Raw genomic sequence first — 11,758 nt, 5'->3', positions numbered from 1 at the left:
GACTCCACAACCTCCCTGGGCAGCCTGGGCCAGGCTCTGCCACCCTCACCAGGAACAAGTTTCTTCTCATCTTTCAGTGGAACCTCCTGTGTTCCAGTTTGAACCCATTGCCCCTTGTCCTACCATTGGTTCTCACTGCTCTCAAGCTGCTCTTCAGCACAGGGCTCAGTGTTGGACACAGACACCAGGTAGCAAGAACAGGGTGATCTTAGTTCTTAGGTGATCTTACTTCTCAGCTCCCCTCGGGGGTGATGCCGTTGTGTTTAACACACGTCTCTCCTCTACCAACCCGCGGCATTCCCATGGCAAAGGGCTTTGCTTTAGGCCTGGATTAAGAGAAACCTACCGGATGCAAGTCTACCAGAGATGTAAGCTTACGCTTAGCTCTAAGCCCAAGAGCAACAGCCATAATTGCATGCTCCAGGCTAAACTTGTTGTGGGGCTTTAGCAATTTGCCTGTGGCCACCTGGCAAGTGTGTGGCAGAAATACACTGGAAATACAACTTGAGAGGAGTGGAACCTCCCGGGTGCCCTCACCAACTGTATAGCACTCCTGGTGTCTGGTGAAAATGTGCAGACATCACTGTTTTCAACTGGTTTTATCCAGCAAAATAATTTAAAACCATTGGTGAGATTGTTGTGCAAGTACAGCTGAACGGCTCAGTCCCACTAAAACTACTCAAAGGATAGTTACCAAAACAGTGAAACCAAACTCTTCTCTGTGACATAATGAGCAGCGGCAACCATAGTCTTGGAAGGTTTAGCATGGACCTTGGGGGCCGGGGGAAGCCTTCATTTTTGAAACAAAGATATTTAGCACAAAAAAGATAATATTTTTTAATCTCAGCATAGGTATCTCTGTGAATCTGCGTCTCTGCAGGATGAGACGCTGCCACAAGCTGTAGTACTGGACGCAGAGAGGTGTCAGACTCTGGTCTGCTTAGGTCTGGGTTCTGCTCTGTAAAACTGTGATATAAGGTGGTACTTCTCAAAAAATCTCCAGTCAACAGGAGGCTGCATTTGTGGAAAGCACGTAACAATGACCTGAATTTCCTTTTAATGCAGCCAAGCTGTTGTAGAGAACTGTTGCGCGCTGAACCTGTCCCAATTAACTGTTAATTCACTTACTGGTTGATCAGCCCCTCTGCTCTGAATATAAGCACAACAAGTTTTCCTCAAAGCGAATTAAGTTCAGGGTGTGCAGCTGCCAGGCTGCTGACACTTGGGTTTTTCATCTCAGTCACTCTGGGGAAACCGAATTAACAAGTAGAGAAATGGTACCTTTACGCAATCTCCTCCCTTATCACACAAATTCATTCTTTTAACCAGCCAATGTTTTTTACTTATCTATTTAAGCTCCTCGAGCTGAAAATATGTGCAGAATTCAATACAAGCGACAGACCAAAACTTTTAAGGTAGTGACAAAAAATGACTGGCAGACATTTAAAATGATACTGTCCCTAAAGCCAAGGCACAAGGGACCGTACAGATTCAGTTAACCCTTTAAACACTAAGAAAAAATAGGGAGGTACAATCCACATCATGCCCAGCTGAAGAATGGTGCAGCATGATCTGTAACAAGCCTACCTTTATTATGCTCAAGTGAGCCACACAGATTTACTCCAGACAAATCTCAAGCCCATTGCATCTGATATTCCTTCTATCTGTAATATTTATCTTCTCTGACAATGACTTAGCTCTCTGCCAAACAACTTACAAGCCCCATTTTCCATAACCGGTGGCATAAATCCTTTCAGCTTTCAGCATCACCTCGGTCTCAGCCGTGTGGACGGGATGTCTGTCTGTCCATCCAGGCGGTGGCAGCAGGACCCGGGACACGATGGGCACAGCCCCGCGCACCGTGCACCACGAGTGCCTGTCCAGAGCAGGTACAGATGGGCCACAGCAATTCAGAGCTGATTTCAGTTTCCATCATCATCCTTCAAAGATGCTGAAGGGAGTGGAGCATCTGCCGTGTGAGGAAAGGCTGAGGGAGCTGGGGCTCTGGAGCTGGAGAAGAGGAGACTGAGGGGGGACTCATTCATGGGGATCAATATGGAAAGGGGCAGTGTCAGGAGGATGGAGCCAGGCTCTTCTGGGTGACAACCAGTGACAGGACAAGGGGCAATGGGTGCAAACTGGAACACAGGAGGTTCCACTTAAAGATGAGAAGAAACTTGTTGGGGGTGAGGGTGCAGAGCCTGGCCCAGGCTGCCCAGGGAGGCTGTGGAGTCTCCTTCTGTGCAGACATTCAAACCCGCCTGGACACCTTCCTGTGGAACCTCAGCTGGGTGTTCCTGCTCCATGGGGGATTGCACTGGATGAGCTTTCCAGGGCCCTTCAACCCCTGACACTCTGGGATTCTGTGAAACTGTGGATGACACATGAGTATTTTTGCATTTTCACCTGTAGGAATAACAGCTGTGCATATGGGAAAACCAGAACTTATCCCACAGTATTTTTTCCACTTAATTAAGTAGACTTTCCGCTATATCTGTTGTAACTAGCTTTTTTTAATTACTTTTAATTACTAAAACATTCTTTATTACATTTTCCTCAACTGAGTTCTGTTAACATTCAAGCAAAAAGTTCAGGCTGATCTGTGCCACCTGAAAATGTAACGTTCCTGTACAGAGTAGAACTCTTCATTTTACCTTCAAGAAAAATGGTAATAAGATAACTGAAGGGGAAATCTATGCATTTCATAATAACCTAACCAGATGTATTAAAAATAGCAATAAAAGATTAAAACCATTATTTATCAGTGCCTGGGAATTCTTAGATTAAAAGGCAGACAGTTAATTTCCAGGGATGCGAATATACTGAGGTTGTTGCAAAAGTTTGCTGGGTTTTCCTCAGCCTGAGCCAGCGCGGTGCTTATTTTATGGTTTAGCAGGGAGCCCCAAAAGCCAAAGGCCAGGTGAAGACCCTTTCATTTTCCTCACCCCATTTTGCAAATGCAGCATTTTACAGCCTTCCTGGCTGATCCAAGCTCCCTCTCCTCTGTCAACACGACCAGAGTTCAAGAATGGCTGCGATAACAGACTTGTGTAAGCTGTATGCTCGTGCCTCCGCCTCCTTTTAACCCCTGATGGGATGGCTGACATGAACCCCCTTTAGTTCTGCCTCAAAACAACAGGAAAAACCCTGCGGCCTTGCAGCAGCTGTACAACATAAGTTCCATACAGCATTTGGGCATCTCTACTCCTTTTGTAACCTTCTACCACCTTTTGTAACCTTCCAAAATCTGAAACACGTTCTTGAACAAAAAAATTACCCTTTTGCATGAGGAAAAATTAAAGCTGCTCTATTTTCTACGTAAAACAACCACAGCAAAATAAGAGAGTGACAGTGGAGGGAGGCGCACAGCCCCTGGAGTGGCAGCACAGCTCACCCACAACAGCCAAGATCTGCGGGAAGGAGCAGATCCTGCTCGGGAGCACAAGGCAGGGCTGTTCTCCCGGCTCAGGTTTGACGCTCACAGCCACAGACAGCGGTGTCCGAGGGGCCGCTCACATTGCAGGACGTTCTCAGCTGCTGCAGACAAAGAACGGGCTGTGAGCACGTCCAGCGGCCGCCGCGCCGACCGCACACAGCCCGGGGTTTGATGTTCCCAGCCTTTGGCGAAGGAACCCATTAAAAAGGGGCTTTGTCTTTTAAATACCGTTGCCCCGAGTGAGCAGTGTGTGACGGCCTCGCAGGCTGAAGGATCACACGAACAGCTGTGCCAGCAGCACGGCCCACAGCTGCAGGCACGTCCAGAGGATCTGGAACCGCTGCCCTGCAGAACGTTGGGCTCCGGCTGAGCGCCACGCACCCCGGAAAGCCCCACAGGTGCCTTGTCCAGAATCCAACCCTGATATAATGGCCGAGACACAGAAACTGCCCAGCTTGGGTTCCAGTTCATATCACCAGTTACACGTGGGTGTGCAACTTCCAGCTTTGAGTCAACACATGCTGTGCCCCCCCAACAATGGACTTGAAAAAGATGCTGCCCCATTCTGCCTCTGTCATTAAAGAATTCACAATGCCCTATTCATCAATATTTCTTCCTCTTTTTACTCAATTATTTAAGTTCATGACTCACACAACTGCACTGCTTGTTCTTTCAACACCGCTTGTTACCCTGGTTGGCCACTTTAATGAACTATTTTGTGCTGATCCCTCTCTTCTCCAGATTACTTGGGAATTTTCCTCATGCCCGCATATCAAATGTTTGAGGGAAATGAAGTCAAGAAATCTGCTAGATATAACTTTTTTTTCAGAGAATGGCTCAACTCAGGGAATCACGGAAACATTTGATTGGAAGAGACCCTCAAGGTCATTGAGTCCAACCACAACCCACCCCTGGCACTGCCCCATGTCCTGAGAACCTCATGTCCGTCTGTCCAACCCTGCAGGGATGGTGACTCCAGCACTGCCCTGGGCAGCCTGTTCAATGCCCCACAGCCCTTTGGGGAAGAAATTGTTCCCCACATCCAACCTCAGCCTCCCCTGGCGCAACTTGAGGCCGTTTCCTCTGCTCCTGGCGCTTGTTCCTGGGGAGCAGAGCCCGACGCCCCTGGCTCCAAGCTCCTTTCAGGCAGTTCAGAGATCAGAAGGTCTCTCCTCAGCTCCTGTTCTCCAGCTGAACCCCCCAGGTCCCTCAGCCGCTCCCATCACACTTGTGCTCCAGCCCCTCACCAGCTTCGTCATCTCCTCTGCACTCTCTCTAGCGCCTCAGTGTCCTTCTTATGATGAGGGGCCCAAAACTGAACACAGGATTCAAAGTGTGGCCTCACCAGTGCAGAGTACAGTGGCACAATCACTTCCCTGGCCCTGCTGGCCACACTATTCCTGATACAAGCCAGTATAATGGTGGCCTTTTTGGCCACCTGGGCACACGCTGGCTCATGTTCAGCCACAGTCACCAACACCCCCAGGTCCTTTTCCTCCAGGCACTTTCCAGCTGCTCTTCCCCAGCCTGCAGCATTCATGGGGTTGTTGTGACCCAAGTGCAGGACCCGGCCCTTGCCCTTGTTGAACCTCAGACAATTGTCTCAGCTCATCGATCCAGCCGGTCCAGATCCCTCTGTGTGTCCTTCCCACCCTCCAGCACATCAACACCCCACCCAACCTGGTGTCATTTCCAAACTTACTGAGGGTGCACTCGATACCCCTCGTCCAGATCATTGATAAAGAGACTAAAGAGAACTGGTCCCAATACTGAGCCCTGGAGAACAAACCTTGTGATCGGCCCCCAACTGGACTGGACTCCATTCAAACAGACACGTGCAACTTTGTCTTTATTTCTACTGCTCTGTGCCAGGATGCCAGCAGAAAGCACAGGGAAAGAGCAGCTCTGGTCAAGAGCCACTGATGACTGGAAGTAAAGCAAGAGAAACTTGAACAGAATATTAAGTACAATTCCCCAGGTGCTCTATGTTGCTCTCCCCACCTGCTTTATATCAGGGATCAGTTCCTTACACACACACTCAGGACAAAAAAAAACAAACAAACCAAAAATAACCAATCAAACAAAACCACCCCAAAACCAAATACAACAACAAAAACTCAAAGGAAGAATGAGTCTACTTAAAGAAAGAATACAGAATTGAGCCTGAAGAAAAACAACCAAAAAACCCCAAACCCACAACTTTTCAAATTAAAGTCTTATAACAGCAACCTTTATTGAAGGCAGACTGAAAATACTAAATAGTATTTCACTTACTTACCCTGAAAATACAACTCAAATGTCCTACTTAGTCAGTAGTAACCATTTTAAAATGAGCTGACGAGCCCCAGTTTATTTCAAGTACCTATAAATTTGAAGGCAACAGAGAAGGTATTTATCATTTTTGTGTGCATCTTTAAACATACACACATATTATATATATAAAAATCATGTATATACATACATATTTTGCTGCCACCTTGTGAACAGTCTCTGAATAAGGAGGTTTTGTTCATATGGAACCAATCCCGCCATCCTTATTCAGCTCAACCAACTTTAATATTGACGCATGTACTCAATGTGACAAAGGATGGTTGAATCGCATGCTCAGTGAAGATAATTTTAAAAGGCTGAATAAAATAACTATTTATCTTCTGCAATTTTCATAAACTTCTGTGCCACAGTTTATTGCCAAAAATTTGAAAATATCGCTAAATTCTTTCTGATAAAAATATTGCAGCTTTGCATCCAAGTTGTATAGCGGTCTTCAAAACTGAATAAGCTGGTGCCTGTAAAACAGAGAACAAATGACTACATACATGTAACAAAGTGTTTTGTTTGAACCAAATTGGGGTAGGAAACAGTGTTACCTTAAAAACAAAACAAGCAAAAACCAAAAGCAAAACCACAAACAAAAAACCCACGCACCAATAAACATCTGTATTTGTAGTCTAATCTCCCCTAGAGAAAACTAAATTAAAAGTGACCAACTTTGCAGAACGTTTCCTTTTCTCCACAAATGGAAGTCAATAGGAAAAAATAGGAGAGAAGTCACGCATTCTCCATAGGGCACCCAAGGCAGCACAGAATTGGTATTTCATGCTTCCTAACGTGGCTGCGTTTGTCTACCAAGACGATGCCTCAAGTTCCCAGCTGTACGGGAAGCACTTATTAGCATTATCTTCAAAAACAGCTAATCTAAACTTAAAGTAAAAGGACATCTCTCAGGAAAATGCAATCATTTCAACACTTGACACAAGTGCCAACAGATTCAGTTGTTTCCTAGAAAAATGAAAGCTATAATCTGCAGTGTTTTCTCATATTCATCTTTGCGAAGGAATATCAAGTGCCTTGTTTTCTGTTTCTCAAATATTAAGGACTACACAGTCACTGGATGAGGAAGATAACAGCACATCTAGACCCTCGCTAACAGCGCCCATTAGTCAACACTGTACTCACCCCTTTTGCGTCGTGCTCAAGCCCAATGTCATGGTGCTCCAGTTCATCATCCCGAAATTGCTTTATTATCTTTAAAAATAGCATTTAATCAGTAAGTCTGCTTTGCAGACACATCAATGCAGCCAGCAGACAAAACTAGACGCTGTTGACCATTGCATGCACCACACAGGCATCTGAGGCCCAGGCCTCTCAAACGCTTCACAAAGACCTGAATCTCCAATTCAGAAAAAAGGGAATTATTTACAGCATTCCCCAAACCTAAAGTTCTTTTAATATTTTCAAAAGAATTTTTAAAAACTAAACTGCTGTTCAATGTATCACTATCACTGTTTCAAGAAAACCTATAAGCTATAGGATCGTTTCATCAAGAGCTCAGCATTTAGAGATGCCCACGCGCTGCCCCTACCCAACAGGTTCACACGGCTTTTCCTTTCATCCCGAGTCCTCCTCATATTGACACTGACAACAACCTTGCTGCTCCCTATTTCATGCCCTCTCAGTTTATAGTCTTGATTTTCAGGAGGATTTCCCTTGTGCACACCAGCACAGCCCAGCTTACTTCAGGTACTACTTTTGTAAGAGGACAGTTTTGGAGTAACCAGATTTGGCTACACGTTAAGCTGCACACAACTGAACATACGGAGAGTCAGCAAAGCTGGAAATGAGGACACGGTCCGTGCAGCAAGTTCTCAGCAAACAGCACAAACAAGCTCCACGTGCAAACAGGTCAGTCCCCTACAAACGCCATACAGGAATGTGTCCCAGTTTGATAACTAAAATACTTGGGAAATCATTTTCTTGCAGAGCTAACAAACGTGAGCTCCTTATGTGCTCCAAAACAGTGCTCGAGACTGGAAGGAGAGCAGGGTGCTGGCCGACAGCAGCGCGGGAGGAGCCAGCAGTGAGCGCTGGCAAAACGGGGACGCCAAACACAGCAGGACCAGCTGCTCAAGCACCGGGATGATCCTGCTGTGCTCAGCGCTGCTGCGTGCAGTGTCAGGCCCCACAGCATAAGGAGGACATGAAGGTGCTTGAATGTGTTCTGAGGAGAGCAGGGACAGTGGTGACAGGCTGGAATGTCCTGTGAGGAGCGGCTGAGGACTCTGGGCTTGTCTGGTTTGGACAGCACTATTCATCAACGACTTGGATGAGGGAATAGAGTGACTGTCAGACAGTTTGCTGATGACATCAAAGTGTGAAGAGTGGCTGACACTGGAAGCTGTGCTGCCATCCAGAGACCTGGACAGGCTGGAGAGCTGGGCAGGGAAACAGTTAATGAAATAGAACAAGGGCAAGTGTAGAGTCTTGAATCTGGGCAGGAACAACCCCAGGTTCCAGTGTACGTTGGGGAATGACCTGTTAGAGAGCAGTGTAGGGGAAAGGGACCTGGGGTCCTGGGGACAGCAGGGTGACCACGAGCCAGCACTGGGCCCTTGTGGCCAGGAAGGCCAATGGTACCTGGGGTGGGTTAGAAGGGGGTGGTCAGTAGATCAGAGAGGTTCTCCTGCCCCTCTGCTCTGCCCTGGGGAGACCACACCTGGGATATTGTGTCCAGTTGTGGCCCCTCAGTTCCAGAAGGACAGGGAACTGCTGGAGAGAGTCCAGCGCAGCCACCAAGATGCTGAAGGGAGTGGAGCATCTGCCGTGTGAGGAAAGGCTGAGGGAGCTGGGGCTCTGGAGCTGGAGAAGAGGAGACTGAGGGGGGACTCATTCCTGGGGATCAATATGGAAAGGGGCAGTGTCAGGAGGATGGAGCCAGGCTCTTCTGGGTGACAACCAGTGATAGGACAAGGGGCAATGGGTGCAAACTGGAACACAGGAGGTTCCACTGAAAGATGAGAAGAAACTTGTTCCCGGTGAGGGTGGCAGAGCCTGGCCCAGGCTGCCCAGGGAGGCTGTGGAGTCTCCTTCTGTGCAGACATTCAAACCCGCCTGGACACCTTCCTGTGGAACCTCAGCTGGGTGTTCCTGCTCCATGGGGGGATTGCACTGGATGAGCTTTCCAGGTCCCTTCCAACCCCTGACACTCTGGGATTCTGTGAGGCTGAGGGGTGAGCTCATGGCTCTCCAGCTTCCTGAGGAGGGGATGTGGAGAGGGAGGTGCTGAGCTCTGCTCCCCGGTATTCAGGGACCGGACACATGGGAACAGCTCAAAGCTGCATCAGGGGAGGTTTACACTGGTCATTAGGAAGCATTTCTGTACCAATAGGGTGGTCAAACAGTGGAACAGGCTTCCTGGAGAGGTGGTTGATGCCCCAGGCCTGTAAGTGCTTAAGAGGCATTTGGACAATGCCGTTAATAACGTGATTTAACTTGGTCAGCTCTGAATTGCTCAGGCAGTTGGAATAGAGTATTTCAGTTGGAAGCAACTTACAAGAATTTTCTATTCTAACTATATAATCATATCCTGTATAAACAAAATGTTACTATGTAACCATATTTTCTCCTTTTGTTTCCCTTCTAAACCTTTCATTTCAATTACAACTAAAATTAAAGCATATTTCTCCCTATCAAAAAGTAAATGCTGAATTACTGAAAGGATACTGAAGCTAATCCAACAGACATTTTCATTTTGGTGCTTGATCAATGTAGTGCTGCTGAAGGAAAAAACACCCTTTACCTTAAAGTTTCTGTTGACTTCAGCATTCTAAGTGATAGAAAAAAAAGGGATTGACTGTAACTTATAAAGTCACTGAAGGGTTTGGGCTGAAGGGACGTTCCCAGCTCCCCCAGTGCCACCCCTGCCATGAGCAGGGACATCTTCACCAGCTCAGGTTGCTCAGAGCCCCGTCCAGCCTGGCCTGGGATGTCTCCAGGGATGGTTCAGCCACCACCTCTCTGGCCAACCTGGGCCAGGCTCTCACCACCCTCAGGGCCAACAATTCCTTCCTCATGTCCGGCCTGAATCTCCCTCCTTTAGTTTAAAACCACCACCCCTTCTCCTGTCACACCAGGCTCTGCTAAAAACTCTGTCCCCATCTTTCTTATCGGCCCCTTTTAAGTCCAGAAAGGTGCACTAATGTCTCCCTGGAGCTTCTCTTCTCCAGCTGAACACCCCAACTCTCTCACCTGTCCTCCCAGCAGAGCTGTTCCAGCCTCGGATCATTCCTGTGGCTCCTCTGGCCCTCTCCAGCAGGTCCATGTGTGTCCTGTGCTGAGGACCCAGAGCTGGACCAGCATTGCAGGGGTCTCACCAGAGCCGGGCAGAGGGGCAGGATCCCCCAAACCTGCTGCCCACGCTGTGGGGATGCAACCCAGGGCACTATTGCCTTCTATAAGCATTGCACTTCTATAAGTATATTATTTTAAAAGACTAAAGTCACATTAGCTAATTCAATTAATTCATTAAACTGCTCTTTAACTCATAGTTAAATACCTGCAATAGTTCTTTGTACTTTTCTGGATCTTGTTCCACAAGAGTTCTGATCTGGCTGTTGTAGTGATCCGATATACTCTCCTCCACAGCCACCGTGCAGGCCATCGCTCCCTTCCTTCCCAGCAAAGCACTTCCAGCCCCTGGGAGGTACCAAACATTCACAAAGAATCAAATCTAAATCAATGCAAATAATGTACACATCTGATGACTTCCCAAAACAACAACAGTAATACAAACTCACCCAAAACAAAACCTGCTACGTTCCAAAAAGGCAATAAAACAGTAGGTCGAACTCTGTATGCAACCATTAAGTCATTGAACTTCTTCAGGTGGTCTTTTTCTTGATTCCACATTTGCTGCAAGAGAGACAGATCACACTGACATATAAGACCAAAACATTTCCAAGAGAACTAATAAACGCAAAGGAAACCAAGAGCGCACAGGCCACTCACACCTTGACTACACAGGTAACACTACTGTCATCACAACAAGGAAGGGATAAAGAGGGGCAGATGAGGATAGTTATAAATAGGCAACATAAAAACATTTGCAAAATAAAAGTCTTTGTGACAATCCCACAGCAACTGTAGCATTGGCAACTCCCTCACCAAGTCATCCCACCACTCTTTATAAACCCACGTTGTTAAGCGCTCAGAAAAAGACAGACAGCAACCTCCCAAGGAAAGCTGCGACCCCACACGCGAATGAACAGAAACGCAGCGACCAGCACTGACCTGGATAACAGGCCCCACACTCGACCTCCCCAGCACGGCCATCTGTCCCGCATAGATGCGGTTTGCCCCGTACTCCCCCGCGTGGTCCACCCGGATGATGCGCTCGATGACGGGCTTGTTGATGTCCCCCGGAGCCCGCCCCGTGCTGCAGAGCCTGAGGGAAACCCCAGGGGCGGGCAGGGGCCACCTGCCCCGCGGACCTGCTGGAGAGACAAAGGTCTGAGCCCCGGCCCAGGCGGGAGTGAGGGGGCAGGGAGCCGGCCCGAGGTCCTACCGGCCCCGCAGCGCAGAGGCCCCAGCGAGCGCCGCACGGCCGGAGCTGCCGCTGCAACCGCGCCCGCCGCCATCCCGCTGACCCCGACGCCTCCTCCGCCGCGTCGCACGGCCAAAACGTCACCACCGCGCGCCACTCTCCCGCCGCCAGCCCGCCCTATCACGATTCCGATTGGCTCCTCGGCGCGGCCTCACTGGACAGCGTAGCTGTCAGTCAGGGCCGGCGTCTCCTGGCTGCCATAGGAACGGGGGCGGGGCGAGGTGCCGGCTGAGTGACGTGCCGGGCGGCGCGCGCTGAGGGCGGGAGAGCTGAGGGGCCTCAGGCCCCGCCCCGGCGGGCGGCCGCACAACAGCCAAATACTTTTAAAAACCAGCTTATTATTTAAAATCAGATTATTCTTTTTAATTCATCTATTGAATGTTCATCTCTGTAAAATTAAGGCAGAAAACATTCCAAAACGTTACATTAGAATAACAGTCCAT

The 11,758-nt window shown here is 48.4% G+C and overlaps 1 protein-coding gene across 3 annotated transcripts; it reads right to left on the bottom strand.

Annotated features, from left to right (window-relative positions):
• Positions 1 to 5,268: 5,268 nt before the first annotated feature.
• COQ7 (coenzyme Q7, hydroxylase) lies at positions 5,269 to 11,391 on the bottom strand. Of its 3 annotated transcripts, none has more exons than XM_065850654.2 (6): positions 11,277 to 11,391; positions 11,003 to 11,202; positions 10,510 to 10,624; positions 10,269 to 10,408; positions 6,893 to 6,961; positions 5,269 to 6,222 (listed from the first exon to the last, which is right to left on the bottom strand). In XM_065850654.2, the coding sequence occupies exons 1-6, from the start codon at positions 11,347 to 11,349 to the stop codon at positions 6,145 to 6,147; spliced, it is 675 nt and encodes a 224-aa protein (XP_065706726.2). In that variant the 5' UTR covers positions 11,350 to 11,391; the 3' UTR covers positions 5,269 to 6,144. The 3 variants fall into 3 exon arrangements, with proteins under 3 accessions (XP_065706726.2, XP_065706727.2, XP_071671252.1); XM_065850655.2 differs by having other exon boundaries at positions 11,003 to 11,205; positions 11,277 to 11,377; XM_071815151.1 differs by lacking the exons at positions 5,269 to 6,222; positions 6,893 to 6,961 and adding an exon at positions 6,970 to 7,106 and having other exon boundaries at positions 11,003 to 11,205; positions 11,277 to 11,377.
• Positions 11,392 to 11,758: the final 367 nt, after the last annotated feature.

The sequence above is a fragment of the Patagioenas fasciata genome, chromosome 15, assembly GCF_037038585.1.
Source record: "Patagioenas fasciata isolate bPatFas1 chromosome 15, bPatFas1.hap1, whole genome shotgun sequence".
Taxonomy (NCBI): Eukaryota; Metazoa; Chordata; class Aves; order Columbiformes; family Columbidae; genus Patagioenas; species Patagioenas fasciata.
Note: the sequence above shows the minus strand (reverse complement) of the source record. Positions and strands in the feature narration are given on the sequence as shown.